This window comes from Schistocerca americana, chromosome 11 (assembly GCF_021461395.2).
Source record: "Schistocerca americana isolate TAMUIC-IGC-003095 chromosome 11, iqSchAmer2.1, whole genome shotgun sequence".
NCBI lineage: Eukaryota > Metazoa > Arthropoda > Insecta > Orthoptera > Acrididae > Schistocerca > Schistocerca americana.
In genome coordinates this window covers 44,761,888-44,783,658 of record NC_060129.1, presented here as the reverse complement: position 1 = coordinate 44,783,658, position 21,771 = coordinate 44,761,888, and the positions used below count along the sequence as shown (strand labels likewise).

The 21,771-nt window shown below is 44.9% G+C and overlaps 1 protein-coding gene across 1 annotated transcript in view; it reads left to right on the top strand.

Moving 5' to 3' along the window:
- The window catches only part of LOC124553898 (protein SCO1 homolog, mitochondrial), a 66,356-nt gene that overhangs the window by 33,543 nt on the left and 11,042 nt on the right, over positions 1-21,771 (top strand). The window contains exon 4 of the mRNA XM_047127912.1: positions 9,342-9,550. Within this exon, the coding sequence (XP_046983868.1) occupies positions 9,342-9,550 (209 nt within the window). The remainder of the gene's footprint in view (positions 1-9,341; positions 9,551-21,771) is intronic.

Here is a 21,771-nt window from a genome sequence, read left to right as displayed (position 1 = left end):
TCATCCACGTTTCACTTCTGGACGAGGCTGTACTCCACGCAGGTACCTTCAGAAAGGACGTCCTGACATTTAGTTTATATTTGACGTCAGTAAATTTCTCTTTTTCATAAATGCTGCTCTTACTATTGCTGGATTTGACATACTGTCTATTATGGCCAGAGTCGATTATTTTGCTGCCCAAATGAAAAACTCTCCTGCTACTTTTAGTGTCTCATTTCTTAATCTAATTAGCCTAGTAAACGATAATTAACTAGTCCCCATCGAGGTATATCAACAACACCTTTCGGCAGCTGAGGGTTTCAGTTAATTATCGTTCATTCTAGAGAAGCTGCACGGTCATCAGTGGTATCTCTTCTTTCGAGGACATTTACTATCTTCATATATAGTTAAATGGTTACCCGGCCATTGACCTTCGTCTGTGCAAATGCGCACAGGTTGCCCGAACTCTTACGGGAATCGTCACCTTAGTGGGCGCGAGTAATGAGTGGATTGGCAAATGTCTTAGGAACATTATGTATGTAGGTTGTGGACAGTTGGGAATGTGGGTCTCTCGGGAAGCGTGCAAGGGATAAGCCCCTGCAGTCGTGCTATTCCTCTGTGTCCTCAATGGCTCAGACGTATAGAGCTTCTGCCGTGTAAGCGGAAGATCCCGGGTTTGAGTCCCAGTCGGGGCACACATATTCGGCTGTCCCCGTCGATGTACGTCGACAAAACCTGTCGGCAGCTGAGGGTTTTAATTAATTATCATTTATTCTAGAGAAGCTGAGAACAGTTACTATCTTCATATATAATTCTCTGAGTATTGCTTTATTTAATTTGATTACAGTCCATTACATTGTTTTACTGTAAGTTCTTATTTTTTCTCCCTGAACTTCAAATCTCTTTTCAAATTTCTCCTTTGTTCCCTTTACTGCTTCCTCATTGTACAGACTGAATAACGTTGGCTATAGGAAAGAAAGCTGTTTCACTCTTTTCTGAACTACTACTTCACTTTCGTGTCCTTCAGCTGTTCAACACGAATTTCTGTCTTCGGCCTCCCTCTCGAGAGTGGTATAGGTGGTGCAGCCGATATCGTCTACAATCTGGTTGACGTATTCTAGACTCGTTCTGCCTTTTATATTTTTCCCTTCTACTGTCCCTTCGATGATACTTTTAACGGTACCACCGTGTCTCAGTCGAAGGCCGACCTGTGCGTCCCTTCTGTGTTTGATTACTGTCAGGAGACGACGCCTCTCTCCCTCCACTCTGTGGAGCACTTCTTCATTTGATGTTCACACGGGAAATCTCGAACAGTCTGCAGTAGCGTCACATTTCGAAGGCCATTATTTTGTGTTTTTCTGCTTCTACGGGTGCCCGTGTTTCACTTCCGTACAGGAGGACACTCCAAACAGTCGTCTGTGAGGTTTTTCCTGAGATGTCTGTCTGTGCTACTGTACGTGAAAAGATATCTTCTCTTGTTAAAAGCAGCTTTTGCTCAGTGGATTCACTTGCACTAGTCTTCCTTGACCTCCCGTCTGATGTAATTTTACTTCCTAAGTAGGCAAAGTATAATTTTACACCGTAAGTAGGCACAGGATTCGACGGTCTCTAGTTGCTCGTCGTCGAGTGAGCGTCGGGCAACAGTGTGTTTTGTTTTACCTTTATTAATTTTCATATTATAAGAGTAGCGGATGGTGGTTTCCGTCTGGGCCGGCATCACTTCTGACTGTTCCGCATGTTCACTTAACACTGCAGCATCACCAGCAAATATCAGCACGTCTATTTTCTGAACACGAATTTTAATTCATCCTATAGCTCCTGGTTTCTCCCTAACTTTATCTGTTGTCCTCTGAATATATCCCTTGAACGAAGGAGAGTGTGAGCGGCCCTGTCGTACACCCTGCTTAATAGTAACCACTTCTTGATGTTCTCCACACTTTATCACAGCCACCTCTTCTCTTTTCAGTCTCTACATTAATCTTCTATCCTTGTACTTTATGCCAGTCTCTCTCAGCATCTTAAAAAGCTGTCACAAATCTACCCTATCAAATACTTTTTCTGAGTTGATGAAGGCACTGTATTTCTCTTAACCTTGCTTTAGTAGCCACTTAAATCAGTAAGTGGCTCGAAACAGCATATCCAGACACTCCGGGATGATGATGGCATTGAAACAGAGGATGACACGCGCAAAGCTGAAATACTAAACACCTTTTTCCAAAGCTGTTTCACAGAGGAAGACCGCACTGCAGTTCCTTCTCTAAATCCTCGCACAAACGAAAAAATGGCTGACATCGAAATAAGTGTCCAAGGAATAGAAAAGCAACTGGAATCACCCAACAGAGGAAAGTCCACTGGACCTGACGGGATACCAGTTCGATTCTACACAGAGTACGCGAAAGAACTTGCCCCCCTTCTAACAGCCGTGTACCGCAAGTCTCTAGAGGAACGGTAGGTTCCAAATGATTGGAAAAGAGCACAGGTAGTCCCAGTCTTCAAGAAGGGTCGTCGAGCAGATGTGCAAAACTATAGACCTATATCTCTGACGTCAATCTGTTGTAGAATTTTAGAACATGTTTTTAGCTCGCGTATCATGTAGTTTTTGGAAACCCAGAATCTACTCTGTAGGAATCAACATGGATTCTGGAAACAGCGATCATGTGAGACCCAACTCGCTTTATTTGTTCATGAGACCCAGAAAATATTAGATACAGGCTCCCAGGTAGATGCTATTTTCCTTGACTTCCGGAAGGCGTTCGATGCAGTTCCGCACTGTCGCCTCATAAACAAAGTAAGAGCCTACGGAATGTCAGACCAGCTGTGTGGCTGGATTGAAGAGTTTTTAGCAAACAGAACACAGCATGTTGTTACCAATGGAGAGACGTCTCCAGACGTTAAAGTAACCTCTGGCGTGCCACATGGGAGTGTTATGGGACCATTGCTTTTCACAATATATATAAATGACCTAGTAGATAGTGTCAGAAGTTCCATGCGGCTTTTCGCGGATGATGCTGTAGTATACAGAGAAGTTGCAGCATTAGAAAATTGTAGTGAAATGCAGGAAGATCTGCAGCGGATAGGCACTCGGTGCAGGGAGTGGCAACTGACCCTTAACATAGACAAATGTAATGTATTGCGAATACATAGAAAGAAAGATCCTTTATTGTACGATTATATGGTAGCGGAACAAACACTGGTAGCAGTTACTTCTGTAAAATATCTGGGAGTATGCGTGCGGAACGATTTGAAGTGGAATGATCGTATAAAATTAATTGTTGGTAAGGTGGATGCCAGGTTGAGATTCATTGAGAGAGTCCTTAGAAGATGTAGTCCATCAAGAAAGGAGGTGGTGTACAAAACACTCGTCCGACCTATACTCGAGTATTGCTCATCAGTGTGGGATCCGTACCAAGTTGGGTTAACAGAGGAGATAGAGAAGGTCCAAAGAAGTGCGGTGCGTTTCGTCACAGGGTTATTTGGTAACCGTGATAGTGTTACGGAGATGTTTAATAAACTCAAGTGGCAGACTCTGCAAGAGAGGCGCTCTGCATCGCGGTGTAGATTGCTCGCCAGGTTTCGAGAGGGTGCGTTTCTGGATGAGGTATCGAATATATTGCTTCCCCCTACTTATACCTCCCGAGGAGATCACGAATGTAAAATTTGAGAGATTAGAGCGCGCACGGAGGCTTTCAGACAGTCGTTCTTCCCGCGAACCATACGCGACTGGAACAGGAAAGGGAGGTAATGACAGTGGCACGTAAAGTGCCCTCCGCCACACACCGTTGGGTGGCTTGCGGAGTATAAATGTAGATGTAGATGTATTTTTTCAAGAATTAATCATAAGCTGAGTATTGCTTTTCATGTGCTTCCACCTCTTCTGTAGCTAAGCTGGTCATCTGTGATCATTCCATCTATCCTGCCTTTTATCTGCCTTAGAATTATAGAGGTCAAAATCTTTGAGTCATGGGTTACCAAGCTGAGGGCCCTATATTCACATCTGTCTGCAGATGCTTTCTTTGGTATTGGTGCTATGTTACATTTCTGCAAGGCTGTTGGGAGCTCCTCAGTTTCATATATAATGTGTATGAGGTGGAACATTTCTCCGTGTAACTGTTCTCCAGAACCCTCCGTGACTTCCACCGGTATACCACCGACTTCAGTGGCTTTCCAAAATTTTAGCTGTTCGACTGCCAGGTCGAACTAATTGTATAAGACATAGTATCCCTCTTCTTCCAGATCAATTTCCTCAGTGTTCTCCAGTTCCAGATCTTCATTATTTCTCTAAATCTACAAATACTATAAATGTGGGATTATAATAATGTACAGAAAGTTGTGGTTGAGAATTACAGTTTACTTAGGAATAAATGAGATGACTCATTGAAAGTCAGAAATGCTGCATCATTGATAAGTACACAAAATAAAGGTACAGAGCTTGGCTTGCTCACGGAATGCACTTCCTTTTTCCAGTTTGTAGGAAAAACATGCACACACACGCACGCGCGCGCGCACACACACACACACACACACACACACACACACACACACACACACACCTTCATTCTCACTCGCACATCCACATGCCTGTCTCCCTACATTGTGCTCAGTTGACTGCCAGCTCTTTCCCGGCCCATGGTGAGTGTACTGTGGTGAGGTAGGGGTGTGGGATGGGGAGGGATGAGGGATGTGGTGAGGCGGGAGGCAGGGAAGGGTTTAGGGGGAACCATCTAGTGGCTCGTGAGAAAGTGGGGAGCCACCTGTGGGCTTGGTAGAGGGGGTGGTGGCAGGTGGCAGATTTCACGTGATTCCATAGACTAGGGCGTGAGATAACAGCACACAATTAGTCAATATGGAGACAAAAATTGGGCGGGACTACTGGGATAGGGGATGGTGTGCGTGCATGTCCACACTCCCCATCCCCTTTCAGACTCACACACACACACACACACACACACACACACACACACACACACACACACACATTATTCGGTGCAGGTGAGGGGGGGCAGCGAGTTCACTTAGGTTTAGGTCAGGAAGGTTACAGGAACAAAGGATGTGCTGTAAGAATAGCTTCCAGCTGCACAGCTCAGAAAAGCTGTTGGTGGTGGGGATTGTGAAGCAGGCATTGAAATCCCTCATGTTGTGCTTTGTTGCATGTTGTGCTACTGGGTGGTCCACCTCGTTTCTGGCAACAGTTTGGCGGTGGCCATTCATTATAGTTGACAGCTGCTTGGTTGTCATACCAGTGTAAAACACTGTGCAGTGGTTGCAGCAGAGCTGGTGTACAACACGGCTGCTCTCACAGTCGGCCCAGCCTTTGACAGGGCAGAATAAGCCTGTGACGGGACTGGAGTTGGTGGTGCTGGGTGGGTGGATTGGGTCTTCCACTGGAGTATGATCCCTGTGGCAATGGAATGAGAGTGTGAGTGGTACTAGGATGTTGCGGAGGTTGGGTGGGCAGTGGAACACCACATTGGGAGGGGTCGGAAGTATCTTGCGTAGGATGTCTCTCATGTCAGGGCACGATAATAGATAATCGAAGCCCTAACGAAGGACGTGGTTCTGTCATTTCAGTCTGGGGTTGTATTGGGTGATGAAGGGGCTGCATCTTTTTGTTTGGGTCTTGGAATGGATTTGAGGAGCAGGTGTGTTTGGGGATATGGCTTGGGAAATATGTTTGTGGATTAGGTGTGGAGAGTATTGTCTGTCTGCAAAGACCTTTGTGAGGCCTTCAGCAAACTGGGCGAGGGAGTTCTCATTACTGCAGATCGTCTACCACAAATGGCTAGGCTGTACGGGAGGGAGTTTTTGACGGGGAAGTGATGGCAGCTGTCAAAGTGCAGGTACTACTGGCAATTGGTGGATTTATTGTGGTTGGAGCCATCTAAAAAGAGGAGATAGACGTCTAGGAAGGTGGCACGATAGGTGGAGGAGGACCGTGTGAAGTGGGATGGGAGGGAAGATGTTGAGGTTGTGGAGGAATGAGGATAAAGTGTCCTGGCCTTGGGTCCACCGAGCGAGGTGGCGCAGTGGTTAGCACGCTGGACTCGCATTCGGGAGGACGACGGTTCAATCCAGTCTCCGGCCATCCTGATTTAGATTTTCCGTGATTTCCCTAAATCACTTCAGGCAAATGCCGGGATGGTTCCTTTGAAAGGGCACGGCCGATTTCCTTCCCCCTCCTTCCCTTACCCGAGCTTGCTCTCCGTCTCTAATGACCTCGTTGTCGACGGGACGTTAAACACTAATTTTCTCCTCCTCCTCCTCCTCCTCCTCCTCTGGTCCAGATTATGAAGACATAATCAGTTAACGTGAACCAAACTAGGGGTTTAGGATTTTGGGAAGCTAGGAATGTTTCCTCCAGGTGGCCCAGGAAGAGGTTGGCCTTGGAAGGTGCCATAAGCATGCCACAAGTTTGTTTGTATACCTTCCCTTCAAAGGTGAAGTAGTTGTGGGTTAGGTGTTCAACGAATGAAGTGGAGGATTTAGAGTCTGTAGGCCATTTGGAGAGGTAGTGTTCAATCACGGCAAGGCTAAGGGCGTGAGGGACGTAGGTGTATAGGGATATTGCATCGACAGTGACGAATAGGGGTCCAGGTGGTAAGGGTGTGAGTATGGTGTAGAGCCAGTGCAGGAAACGATTGGTATCCTTAATGTGGGAAGCTAAGTTTTGGACAATCGGTTAGAGATGTCGATCGACAAGGGCCAAGATTCTTTCGGTGGGGTCACTGTAACCAGCCACAGTGGGGCACCTAGGATTTTAGGGTTTGTGAATTTTGGGGAGCACATAGATGGCAGGTGTACGAGCTGTTCTTGGAGAGAGTAGGGAGATAGATTCAGGAGAGAGGTTCTGGGAAGAGCCTAAGGATTTCAGCAGGGATTGGAGGTTATGTTGGACTTCTGGAATGGCGTCACTTGACCGAGCTTGTAGGTGTAGGTGTCAGACAACTGGCAGAGCGCGTCTGCCAGGTACTCACTCCAGTTCACCACAACAGTGGTGGAACCTTTGTCTGTCGGGAGGATGATAGGTCAGGATCTGTTTTTAGGTTGTGTAGGACAGGACAGTCCTTTCTTCTATTGAAGAAGCTCGTTGTCCTTAGGGAGGGACCTGGGGAAAGATGGCGAGGCCAAGTTGGAAGTCAGGAATTCCTGAAAAGTGACCAGAGGTGATTAAGTGGCAGTGTGGGTTGTACGGTGGTACGAATTGGAACAGGCAGCGTTCGATGTTGCTATCGGATTGGCTTTGGTTGGAGGGGTTGGTGGCGAAGAAGTGTTTCCACTGTAGGGAGCAGGAGGAGGAGAGTAGGCCTTACACAAATCCAACATGATTAAACCTGAAGATGAGGCCTTTGGATAGGATTGAAATTTCTGTGGGGCTGAGGATTTTGGTGAGGAGGTTAACAACTGTGTTGTGGGATTGTTTCGGCTCTGGATTTCATGGAGTGTTGGTAGAGGGTTTTGGAGGATGTGGTAGGTTGAAAGAGTCAGCTATGCAGGGTCTAGGTGATATGAGAGGTTGAGGAGTAGCAACATTGTCGGTATGGTGGGGTTGGATAGTGGTGCCCCAAGGAAAGAGTAGGATGCCAGCAGGCTGGATAACTTGTGGAGGTGGTATTTGGAATGTTCCTCAAGGTGTTGGAATGTCAGGATTTCAATTTGAGTGATTATTTGGGATTACATTTCTTTAACATGTTCTCTAGGGAAATTCATAAAATCAGTATTGCCGCGCATGTTCCTACATTTCTCTGTTTGCCTTCCCTGAGGTTGGGATGTACCAGCAGTTCCATTATCGTGCAGATAACTGTTGGTAGTATCGTGCAACCCTAACTAAGTTAAACTGAGTGGTATCCTCACCTGTCTGCACCTGCCTTCTTCGGAACTGGAATTACTAGATTCTTCTAGAAGTCTGAGAGTATTTCTCCATCTCATATATCTTGCACACTAGATGGAATAGCTCTCGCAGATCTCAGTAATTTTGTGGGAATGTCGCCTGCTCTAGGTACCTCGTTTGAACTTAACTCTTTCAGCACTCTGTCAAATTCTCTTCGCAACACCGTCTCTCTCCCATCTCGTCGTCATTTACTTCCTCTTCTACAAATTAATTTCCCTCGGTCAGCCCTTTTGTACGAGGTATCCCAGAAGGAATGGTGAATATTCAGGTATATGACAGGAACGCAAATGCTCATTTGAAGCAACAAAGTTACATATTAACATATGCCCTATTCCGAATGGTTTCCAAGATGGAACATATTTAATGTCACTTTTGCACATTTTTCTTGAGTAACTCAAAAACTGCAGCCTCTAGTGAAAAATATGGTACAGTACAAAATTAAATTACATTAAATTTCATATGAAAAAGGTACTATTCACTTTTTCCCTAGGATTAACAGCTTGCGTGAAGAGAGCTAAAGAATACTAAAAATATTGCACGACATGCTTGCAGTGTAGCTTTTGTAGGCCAATTTGCGGTATGAAACTGTGACAGGTTAAAACTAGGGACCGAGATTCCAACTTGGGACCTTTGTCTTTCGTGAGTAAGTGGTCTACCGACTGAACTATCCGAGCACAACTCGCGACCTGTCCTCGCGGCTTTATTTCTGCCAGTACTTCGTTTTGTACCTCCCAGACGCCACAGGAGCTCTCGGGTACTAGCACTCCTGGAAGAAAAGATATTGTGGAGACACGGTTATAGTCTCGCAAGTTTTGCAGGAGAGCTTCTGTGAAGTGTGGAAAGTAGGAATGAAGTACTGGGGAAGTAAAGCTGTGAAAAAGGGTTGTGAGTCGTGCTCGGGTAGCTCAGATCGTAGAGCACTTGTCCACGGAAGGCAAAGGTCCCGAGGTAGTCTCGGTCTGGCACACGGTGTTAATCTGCCAGGAAGTTTCGTATCAGTGCACATTCTCTTGCGGAGTGAAATTTCTTTCCAGTTTGAGGTAGTGTTGCGATTTGATACACCACACGTATCTTTTATCAAAGTGTTCTTCTTGACCTCCTGTATACTTCTGTGGTACATTGTAAACAGTGACAGTGTACTTAATAATAAAGAAAATAAATAACTGTCCATTAAATACGTTCCACCTCGGAAACCGTTCAAAGGGGGGCACTTGTTTGTTTGAAGTCTTTTGCTACAAATAATAATTGCTACCATATATCTGAATATTGACCATTTCTCCTGGGACACCCTGCATATTCCTTCCAAGATTCAGCTTTCCATCTTTGGCTAGTACTGTCTTGCCACCTGAACTCTCATTATTTGTGTTCTGGGTGTAGAAACATAATTGTCCTAAGTGCAGTAAAACGTTAAAATACAAATATTTACCTCTGACAGCGCAGGGTCGAGTAATTTGTAACTTTGTGTGTTCGGTTGCAGACAAGCTGGAGGACGTGCCGAAGGTGCAGCCGCTTTTCATCACAGTGGACCCGGAGCGAGACACGCCCACCATCGTGGGCAAATACTGTGCCGAGTTCTCGCCGCGCATCATCGGGTTGACCGGCTCGCCGGAGCAGGTGCAGCGTGCCTGCAAGGCGTACCGCGTCTACTCGAGCGCCGGGCCCCGCGATGTCGAAGACGACTACATTGTGAGTGTCGGCATCTGCCCGACTCTGCTGCCTTCTATCCTTGTGTCCATTCCCAGTTATTGTCGTGATCTTCAGTCCTGAGAACGGTTCGACACGTTTTCCACACTACGCTACCCTGTGCTAGGAGAAAAAGTTTTAATTTTCCATCTACAATGATGGCTTTATATATTTCTCTTAGAACCTTTCCATGATTTTTCTCTTAACAGTACGATTGAGCCACTGTTTATGATTCTGAGATACAGTGCTTTTCAGTAAAATTATAGAAATGTCAAAGTTGCACATAAGTCCTACCGTAACACTGTAATGTTTGTACACTTGCCGTATTGCTTTCACGAGTGTCGAAGTGCGAGATACTGTTCGCGTATGACAATACAGTGCTGTGTGCAGCAAAAACCTACTGCACGCAGCAGTGAATTGTTGTATGCAAATAGTATCTTGCACGTAGCCACTCGTACGAGCAATGTGGCAATCGTACAAATATTATGGTGTTACAGTAGGACTTCCGTCGATGGCTTGACAGTGGACTAAGATCTAAAACTGGTCACCATTTAAATAAAAACAAACTACTGTGCACTTTGACTGTTTTGTAATTTCATTGAATCCTGTTAAGGTCTGCCTACTGCTATCCAGAATGCTGGAAGTGAGACAATACTTTTTGTCTGTGATCTGCACCTAACTGGGCAGTATATTTTACAGATATTTGTTTAGGTGTTCCTTTTTCCCATGAGCAATTTGAGAGTGGAATGGTAGAGTAGTAGTATGAAAATGGTTCGATGAACACTTTGCCGGGCACTTAAGTGTGAATTGCAGAGTAACGATGTAGATGTAGATGTAACATTTCACCATTGTGGTCAGATAAATCCTTCCATTACTAGCGAAGATTTGTCTGAAAAAGAGAAGATTTTCTGGCATCAAATATAAATTTAAGTTAACATACATAGTATGTATTCCTGATACACGTTGAGTCTCACCATTATCTAAGATAAGTAAGCAGGAGACCTGTATTTTAATCTTGGTACTGGTACAAATTTTGATTTGCTGCTTTGTGCTGCATCATTATCTTTGATAAGTTGAAGTGTTAGGATGCCTTTAGTGAAAGTATTTGTGTGTGGTGTAGCCTTGCACAGTAGTAAAATATGTACAACAAACAGTTCAGACAAGAATGAATAGAAGCTTTGAGATGAGGTGTAAAATATAAAATGGATTCGTCAAATAACTAATGAGGTGGTACCGAATCAAGTTGGGGGAGGGAGGGGAGAGAAATTTGTGATGTAACTTAAGTAAAACGAGGATTGGTTGATAGGACACATCGTGAAGCATCGAGGAATCTTCGGATGCCCAGAAAGTAGTGTGTCACTTATTTATTGCTCGGATACGTTCGACAAATTAAAATTCTTCAAAGTGTGACCCTTCTGCTTCATTATACTTTTTTCCAGTTCATTTTTTGTACGTCGTAAGCTTTCTGGAACTCCTCGTTCGGGATGCTCTTCAGGGAAACGGTCAAAGTAGTGTGCACATTGTCTGCTGACGCGAGATGCTTTCCTTTAGCACCCCTTTCCAGCTGAGGAAACAAAAAAAGTCTGCTGGGGCCAGGCTGGGATTGTGGTTCAGCTATGCCACTGTTGTCACACTGATACAGGCAGATAGGCTGTGACAACGGAGGTGGTGTGAGCCACTGTGTTGTTGTGGTGCAGTTTTCACAATGCGTGGAACTCCTTTTTGGATGTGGGTGACCTGGCCGGGGCATACAAAGTCGTGCTGCATTATCCGTTTAGCATAAAAAATTGACTAGCACGGACTTCATCTGGGAGCTTCCTGGGGTGGGGATGACTTTGTGCCATTCTGCACTCTGCCTCTCTGACTGCAGATCGTGCTGAGAGACGTGTCACTCATCCCCAGTGATGACGTCATCTAGGAAACTGGGATCACCTACACAGAGTTGCTCGAGTCCTTCACACGTGACCGTTCGGTGTCGCTTTTGCACGTCGGTCGAAATTCTGGACACGAGTTTCGCACAGATCTTCGGCACGGCCGAGTCTTCTGATACGCTGATACGGTATCGTGAGCGACCGTTTTTGGAAGTTCGGTATTTTTGACATCTAGTGAATGCTCGTTTGATAGTGTGAATTCAGTAACTGGCACACACGAGTCATACAGTCGTCCGTTAACAATGTTGACGGACGTCCGGCAAGGGCCACATTGGCGACCTCCTCATGACGTTCTCTAAATGTCCTGTGTCACCTGTTTGACTGAGATTTGGAAAGGCAATTGCCCCGGAAGGCTTCCTGAAGCACTCCAGAAGCTTGTGGCAGTGTCTTGTGGAGCTTCACGCAAAACTTAATCGTGTAGCATTACTCTCAAGTTTTCTCCATCATACGTTTGAGGCGATCACTACGTAGAGGATCACAGAAGAACCCGTTATAACTGTCCGAGAACGATTGAGTGGCCTACTGCTGGAAAGCTGAGGAACATCCCGCCCCCCACCTCCCGACCCTCCCCAACTGTTCCAACCATTCTGTGACGTACAGTTGCATTGCAAAATGTGGAACGCGCTACTTTCTGATCACACCCTCTACAGTAAGAAAATTCAGTTTGATGTAAGTTGCAGTAATTAGGAGACAGTGAGTTAATGCTGTGCACGATGATAGTGACAAGGAGTAGTAGAGTGGGACTGGGGGGGGGGGGGGTGACAGGATAAGAAAGGGAGATGCTGGGATGAAGTTTTTGCACAGGGGTTTAGTAGATATTGAATCCAGGACTATGGGACCAAAGGATGTGTTGGAAGAGTAACTCCCATATAGGTAGATCAGAAAAGCTGATGCTGGGGCGGGCATCCAGGTGGCAGAGGTTGTGAAAGCAGCCACTGAAATTGAACGCGCGCTCGGCTCGGCATTGCGGTCTGCCACGGGGTGGTAGTCTCTGTTCTCGACCACTGTTTGGCAGTGAGCATTCGTTCGAATAGACAGTAGGTCAGTGGTTGTGCCCAAATAAAATGCTGTGCAAAAACTGCAGCAGAGCTGGTATATGAATTCACTGCTTTCACAGGTGGCCTTGTCTCTGGTGGGACGGGATACACCTGTGATGGGAATGGTGTAGGATGTGCTGGGTGGGTGAAATGGGAGGATTTTGCATCTGTGTCTTCCACATTCATACGATCCGTGTGGCAGTGGATGGGGAGTGGAAGTGGCATAAATTTGGAACAGGGTGTTGTGTAGGTTTGGTGGATGATGGAATACCACATTGCGGAGGGTTATAAGAATTGTGGATAGTATGTTTCTCATCTCTGGGCACGATGACGGATAGTTGTAGCCCTGACGAAGGACACAGTCCGGGGCTTAATAGGTGTCAGTTGGGGCACTTCTTTGCAGCTAATGCTTAGGGGCAGTGGGAGCCTTAGGAATATGTGGAGATATGGTGTAAGAAATCTGTTTTTCAGACTATGATTGGGGGTAATGCGTGTCTGTGAAGGCCTTTGTGAGATCAGCATAACAGTCGAGGGAATTCTCGTCACTGCAGATATGCCATCCGCGGATAGCCAGGCTTAAATTAGAGCGATTTTTTAATGTGGAAGGGATGACAGCTGTCAAAATGCAGATACCTTCATTCTTAGTGGCCTAGCTGTGGACAGAGGTATGGATGGAGTCATCAGAGAAGTAGAGGGCAACATCTAGAAATAAGACACATTGAGCTGAAGAGGACCAGGTGAAGCGGATGGGGAAGGTGGTGTTGAGGCTGTGGAGGAGGAATTGAGGATAGGGTGTTTTGGACCTGGATCCAGATCATTAGGATGTTTTCGGGGAACCTTTTGGTGTTTTGGGAGGCCGGAAAGTGGTGTCCCTAGGTGGCCCACGAGCAGGCTGCCGTGCAGGTGCCTAGGGCACTGCAAGAGATTTGTTTATGTTTCTTGCCCTGAAAGGAGAAGTAGTTACTTGTGAGGATGTGATTTATTAGATGTATAAGGAATGAGGTGGTGAGTTTGGAGCCTTTAGGATGTCGGGAGAGGTAGTGTTCAACTGCGAGGCTTTGCACAGGTTACGTCTTAATATAGGAAGATGGCACCGACAGCGTCAATTAGGGATGTGAGTGGTAACAGGGGAGGGTATTGTCGAGACTCGCTGAATTTGAAAGGGTAGGCCACAAGCTAGTGGTCGGATATATTGCTCCACGAGAGTAGAGATATATCAGTGATAGCACAATAGCTACACTGGGGCATTGGGGATTGTTATGTTTACAGATTTTGAGGTGAGGCAAGAGATGGGTTGGTGGGAGAGATTCTGGGACGTGATAATGATTTCAGTCGTGATTGGGGGTTTTGCTGGACTTCTGGCACAAGATCACTCGGTAAGGCTCGTAGGTGGAAGGATCAGACAGCTGGAGGGCGCCCTCTGTCAGGTCGTCACTGCGATTCGTCGAGACTGTACCGGAGACTCGGTGTGCGGGAAGGACGGTGGGTTGTCCTGAGGTGATAGTTCTTTCTTCTGTTCAGAGGTTTGGGTTCTTTGTAATGGGCCTAGGGATTGCTCCAGTTTCATCACAGGCCATTTTCATTTCATCAGAGGCAGATCCACACGTGAAAGCAGCCACGTCGTATACCAGCTGTGCTACAGTCTCCTCACATCATTTTACGTGGGCACGACTGCCGATTAACTGTCCGCCCGAGCGAGTGGCCGCCTCGGAACTGTGGCCGAGAGTGGAATTGACGGCCCGGTGGCGGAACACGATCGATTACGGTGGCCGCTTCGGAACGCGTGCCGTCTGTATCCCGTTCCGCAGTTCCAGCTGTCCTGAACTACGTGGAATGGAGCTGTCATTGCAGCGTGCCCTTTACTCCCACAATCCTAGCCTCAGTTTCCACTATCACCCGTAACCGACCATCTCCTGCTCCTCTGTCCTGTCACCCCCTCCCAGTCCACTCCCCACATTGCCGCCAACGTGCGGCTCCGGTGCTCGTGTGTGGCATTCCTAATCTGTGCACCTGCTGCCTCTTCTCCCAGACACCGGCTGCCTCCCTGATCCTCCTTCCCTCTGTCCACCTCTTTCTCCCACTACCCACTCCACCGCATCCGAATCGATCCGTCACGCTAGTACAGTAGCTCAAAAAAGCATTTGTCCAAAAGGTAGCAAAGTCTTCATTCTTTTTGTGCATCTGTCTATGACTTTAGTCTTCTACTGTTCGTCAAACTATTACTTTCACTCTGCAAAATTATTAAACTTGTTAAAACTGTTTCTAGTTGCTTTACAAGGCTTGAGACATTCTGCCAGTGGCCTGTAAACTGTCATTACCACGAGCTCGCGCGTGTTCCCAGTCCTTTATTGCGCACTGGACTCGGAGAGGCAGTTCGACTCATTTATTAACCTAGAAGCCTTGGAACTTTCTAATTTTTGAATCTAAAGCCACTACAATTTTTTCTTACACTGGTTGTAGAGGTGTACAATATTAGCATGCATTCATCAGAATTAGATTTCAGTGAGTTTATTGTGATCTTCTGGTGTACATTATGAGTCTGGTGAAGTTCCATCTATACTTTCATTCCCCTATAAGCATATTAGAAGTTCATCCTTTCTTTTATTAATTAGATTTCTGCAGTGAGTGTTCTTTAAGATCCGTGACTTCGTCCCAGCATCTGAAAGTCACACATTTACTACCTTCATCGTAACATCACAAACGTCATTGACAAAAAGGAGGAACTTCTAATATCCGTACAGAATAAGGAAAGAATAGATAGAGTACCTGTCGATGGGTTGTACTTATCAGAACAATAAATGGAAACCACATTGCCGACTCCACTGTCATTTCCAAATTTCACTCTATGCCGATGAAGTCTGTGGGGTTCGTGCAAAAAGCTCTCGGCCTGTAGGTCTCAGCATTACACGCACAGCTTTTATCCCTCCAGAGTACAGTACGACTTTCGAGAAGGTTTTGTGTGAAATTGCGAGACAGTCTGTCCGGTATCCTGCAGACAGCTGTCCGAATAAGGTGTGGCACTCGAATTCTCGCAAATGGAGAAAATAGAGTACTGTCCGGTGGTAAAATTATTTGTAATTCGAGGCTCGATACCTACAAAAATTTGTTACAGGTTTGTAAATGTTTCTGGTGACTGCTCTCAGATTTACACTGTGACGAAACGTGCTGCCAAATTTAAACGAGGCCACGACAGTGTCAGAGGTGATTCACACGGGGGACATTCAGAAAATGCTACTATACGAACGACTGTAGTAAAAGTGTGCGATAGGGTTGTAAAAAAATGAAATTGCCGAGATTGTAGAGATTTGGAAAGCTCGTATGTGAAGCGACGAATAACACCGTCAGCTTTGTGTCTACATTTATAATTTATGTAACTGCGAGTGGTTTCTTTGGTGCTCTCCACTGTCATCGGGCCTCTCTGTGGCAAGTGATGGAGCAGTTGTCTGAAGGGCTGCACCAGGTGCATCACACACTAGCAGGTCTGTGTGTGTAGATGCTTCCAGTCCTCTTATGATGTCAATTACCACCCATTATATGACCAACATTTGTCACAGAGGACCCTGATGACTGGGGTGGACCATCAAACCACTCGCATTAAGTAAATAGTAAACACAGACAAACAGCTGACTGGTTGTTTTTATTGGTTCTCGTATACTTATCAGCTGCTGTGCCACTATCCGTTTGAAGGTGGAGGTACGAAAATTCAAAAGAAAGTGTCGACTACATTTTGTACAAAGAATTTCGCACTAAAAAGCTTTGTTCAGGCGGGTGCCATTTCTCAATGGATCATAAACAAATGCGTGAGGTGACTGCTTGTGCTAAGCGGCAATTTCACATTTGAGTCCTGGTCTGGCACGAATTTTCAGTTGTCACCACATATTCGTCACATTGCACAGCTAGCGAATCTGGATAGTTTGTACTGTTAAACACTATCTGATCAAAAGAATCCTTCCATCTATTAGTGGACGTTAAATATTCCATTGCTTTGGATGTGTATACACGTACTGCTGTGCGATTCCCCAGGTGCTGTGAACACGTATACACGTGCCACTTGGGTTTTCCTAGTGCTATGGACGTCTGTATGAGTTCTGAGCCACCAATCTCTCACTGCTGCAGACGAGTTTCTTCCGTATCTCAGTTAATAAAAAAGTTTTGAGTATTTATTGTACAACACATGTACCTCATTGCATGCTATCATTTGCAAAAAAAAAAAAAAAAAAAACCACACACACACACACACACACACACACACACACAACCATTGTTTCAATATCTTGAATTATTTACGTGGTATGACAATGTGATTCACGATGCACGGGGATGTGTACACACGTGTCATGTAACTATCCATCAGATACACAGGCTGTATCATTTCATTTGGCATGTCTGTATTTCCAATACTGCAGCAAACCTGTTTTGAGTTACAGCTTCCACAGCTGCTGTTATACAATGTCTCAGTTCCTTCATTGTTGTTGGTAATGGAGGCACATAAACAGAGTCTTTTATAAACCCCCACAAGACATAATCACACACATTGAGGCCAGTAATGTAGGGCTGAACCATTTGGTCTAATGTGACTGATCAATCATTCAGTAATCCTCTGATTTAAAAATTCCCACACTTTCAGATGCCAGTGTGGCAGTGGCCCATCCTATTGGTTAATGAAGTAGTGCAAATCAGTCTCCAATTGCAGGGAAAAAAAGTTCTCAAGCATATTAAGACATGTGCTTCCTGTGGCAATGTTCTCGGCAAAGAAAACTGGAGCGCACACCTTTTCCCGTGAAACCGCACAGAACACATTAAACTTTGGAGAGTCCCTCTCATGTTGTACAACTTCATGTGGTTGTTCCCTACTCCATATTCTCACATCATGATAGTTCACCTTTCCATTTCTGCAGAATCTTGTCTCATCACTAAACAGTAAGTGTGGAAAAAACTGTCATCCTCCATCCCGTCAAGAATGGAATTACAGAACTCCACACTTTGTTGTTTCTCATCTTCACAAAGAGCTTGCAGTAGCTAGTTTTGCATGGTTTTATATGTAAACGTCGTCACCACACACACCAGACAGGCATCGGGGGCATGTTGAGCTGTGAAGCTGCACAGTGAATGGATTTTTTTGGGTCTTTATGAGACTACGGAAGATGCATTTGACGTCTATGGCAGACACTCGGGGACGGCCTGCCGTTTTGCCTTTACACAAACAACCTGGTTGTCAGAACTGTTCACGCCACTGTCTAATGCTGTGCTGTAGGAGGATCCACGCCATGCCTTGTACGAAAGTCATGCTGGACAGTTATTACTGACCCGCACTGCACAAAATGTAGAACACAAAACGCTTTCTGTTGTCACGACACCATTTTTAGTAGAACTGAAGTGGGTGCACACTGCTGCTTTTCTCGAAAAAATAATAGTTATGATTTTTTAAAAATAGGATGATTCTTTCTGATGCACCGTGTATATTTTTTAATGAAATATCATATAGAGAAACTACACTGTCATTTATAAAATGCTCATTTTACATGACATTAGCTCAACAGAAACATTGAAATAGACATCCATTTTTCCACAGACACATGTAACAACATACAAAAGTTTGAACTGTATTTGTGAAACATATTTCTACACACAATTTAGCTGCATCCGACCAACCTGATTTAGGTTTTCTGTGATTTCCCTAAACCGCTCCAGGCAAATGTCGGACTCGTTCCTTTGTAAGGGCACAGCCGACTTCCTTCCCTAATCCAATGGACTGATGGACCGCCCCCCCCCCCCCCTTCCCTACACACACACACACACACACACACACACACACACACACACACACACACATACACACAAAAAAAATCTAGTATCTAATGCCTTATTATTGGTGTGTATCAGGTAATGAACTGAAGGAATTTGACATGGCACATTAAAAAATGCTACAGAATTCTTCCCCTTCCTAGTTCTTACTTAATGAGAATCCCTCACATGGAAAACAGTCCAACATTACTGAGAAAAGAGTGCAGGTGATTCATGTTTACAAGAAGGGTAAACATAATTACAGGCCAACATCTCTAATGTCAGTCTTTGTAGACCCCAGGGCATAGTCCAATCTTGAATACGGACATTTCTTCTAGGTAAAAGAAGTTTCTCCAAAAGAATCTGCGGAACACAGATGAGGAAAGACCATTTGTGTTAAACACATTTTACATTTTTTTTTGTGTACACAAGATATTTCCACAGACTCTTAAGCGTAAATTTGTACCAAACCTCCACTATTGTGACGTAATCAGACACGGAATGAATAGTGAGAACATGAGACAGCTAAAACCAGCCACAAATTCTTGTGTGTAGTACACCTACAGCACCTGTATATATGACTGCGTCAGTGCTTCATAAACCCAGTTAGGTCGGTTGCAGCGGGATGATTTAACAGACTAGCAGGCAATGTGTTTACACTGACAGTTCCTCACTGCACAAACACCCCAGTGCCTTGCATTAGAGATTAAGTACCTGTGAACAACTGCAACAAGAGATCTGACTTATCTAGTGTCCTGTAGTCGAGTGTACATAAGGAGATCACTGACAGCTCACTGCACTGTTTACAGATTCCAGTTGTGAAGCACTATCAGCTGCAGGTGGAAACATAAGCTGTTTACGGAGCTGTGACAATACAGAAGCATTGCCGTAGAGAAGTTTACAGAATTGTGTTACACAATAGGCGATTGAAACTACTGCACTGCAACTGTCAGGGATTAACTTAGCTGTGCCCGTTTGTAAAACAAAAACATTCACAGACTATTCCTCTTTTGCTGCTGTCTCTGTAACAAGCTGCCTTTCTCTCTGCGCACAATTCAAGATATGGGAATGCTTATCAAAGACTTTGACGCATTCAGTTTTGCTGAACATTCAGCTGTGAAAGTGATATTTATGTGGTGGATCCCGCACAATTTGACCAAAGTTAATAAATAGGAGGGAGAAAATCCTAAAATCTGTGTATGATTTTGCAACGGGTACGAAACTTGGACATATTTATATGATCGGGAAACTAAGCTGGAGTGGCCTTTCTTGGTGTTCCTTAACGACCTGTGTAGTAACCTGCACACTGCTACATCTCCGCCGCCGCTACCGCAGTGTGCGTCACGCGTGTCGAGTAGCACGCCGTCCGGTCACTCCGGGCCCCTCGTCTCGGTTGCCTGCAGCTGATAGCCGGCAGCCCCTGCCGGGCAAATGCTCCATGTTACCGGCAGTCCTGCATCAGTAAACTGTATAGTACGACATATGTTTATGTCGTCATGCTGTGACCTAATAAACAGTGAATTTCTTATAACCCTGTCTCTTATTGTTTCCAGCGTCAGAACAAATTGCAACTGAGAAAAGTGTTATGTTCGCGAGGCACTTGCGAGAAAATAATTTAATGCTGGATGGTATACAATAATTTTTAAAGGATTGAAGAGCACTTACTGTGGAATGGTATACAACAATTTGTTTGTGTTGTGTCCACCTGATACACGTGGCATCCAATGTAAATGTGGCAGGAAGCGGTAACTAAACATCATAGACACAGGGCCAATTACATTTGACCAGAAATTGGCAACGCACCATCAGAACACTTAACGACAGTTTATCAAAGCAATTATTACGTTACTTGACCTTTGTTTGAAGATGTGGTATGGCAGTGCTGTTAAAAGTTCACTTGCATTTCTCAGGATGAACACAGGTCTAGTTTCAAAGTCAGTGCACGGTAACTTACTTAACTAGTTGAACGTCCGATCGGGCTGTCCCAGCGGTGACAGTAACAGTCTCGGGCGGGTACTCGGTGGGTGCTGCAGCACTGGCCGAGTTCAGGTTACGTGTGCCTTCTGTGACATCTGGCCGTAACTGTGTCGTATCACATTGGAGATTGGCCGTGCTGCATGTCACGCTCTCAGTGTGTATGGCTGTGTACCATCTATTCAGCACTTTGGCACAAGTAATTGAAGACAGCGCGAAAAACAACTGAAAACGTTTCACCAGTCTTCATCACAGCAATGCCAGCAGTCACATACTGTGTCAAACAACTCACTATTTGGTGCAGAAAAACGTGGAATTAATGTCCCACTGCCCATGTGCACCTGAGTTATTGTCAGACAACTACCTCTTGTTCCTGACCAACAGTTTTCATTGTTCTGAGAGGCAGTAGAATCCTTCGGAAACCGTGTTTTTGGCATACCGCTCTACCGTATCTTCCTTCGCCGTCGGCGTTGTCGTGGTTACCGTGAGACACCGTTATACCGAGAGGAAAGGCGCGTCGATCTTAGAGCGTGAGATATGATGACCTTAAGCCATAGACAACACACAACGGTCACGGTAGCACCTGATTCCAGAATAGCTGCAGTAGTTAAGATCTACGAACTATCCCCTGTTGACCAGGTCCCCAAAACTTAACTCGTAACGAGATCCCTTCAAAGCAAATTGTCATAACGATCGTCTATAAAGGCTTCGTACAACGAGAATAAATGTTACGGTTTATGGAATAATAACAGATACGACCAAACTGCCTTGTCTCTTCTGCTTTATTTAACATAACTTTGTTCACAGTTTTATTTCGCATTCACCACTCATTCACCGAAACCCTTTGATGAACAGTTTTGGTTGCTTAACACCAACAGTCAATGATAATGATACAGATTTTCTCCTTTTTATGAATTGAAGCCCGCTCTCCGGGATATAATAAAAAAAAAAAACGGTCTCAATACCGCGTGCCTCGTGAGACGCGAATAGACTTATCCTGGAATTGACCGCCCTGTAGGTGTACTCAATTTAATGACCACACTTCACTGTCGGCTATTTCGCGTAACTGAATGTCCATTTGTTAATCTGATTATACACTGCAGCTATTTAAAATTCGCCCCTTCATTTTTCACAATGCACAATTAGCACTTCGTTACTTGTTTTCTTTTTTTTTTCTTCTAAGAGTAAACGGAAAAAAAAAAAACGCCGTATCATCGGCTTAATCGATATAAAGCAAAACACCTTAATATGCCCAATTTTACCTCTTCTTGTAGGATCGGCTACCTTACTCATTAATTTATTACATATTATTTCCAATAACGCTAAACAGGTATCGCCGTTATATTTTAATTGTATTCAAAAGCATGTTACTACTATTATGACCGACCAAATCGTAACAAATCGCGCGGCGTGCGTTTTTTAACGATAACTTTACGCTATTCAAGTTCCGTTACAGCTGTCTTGACTCGTAATGTTGCACGGCCCCCCAGACTGTGAT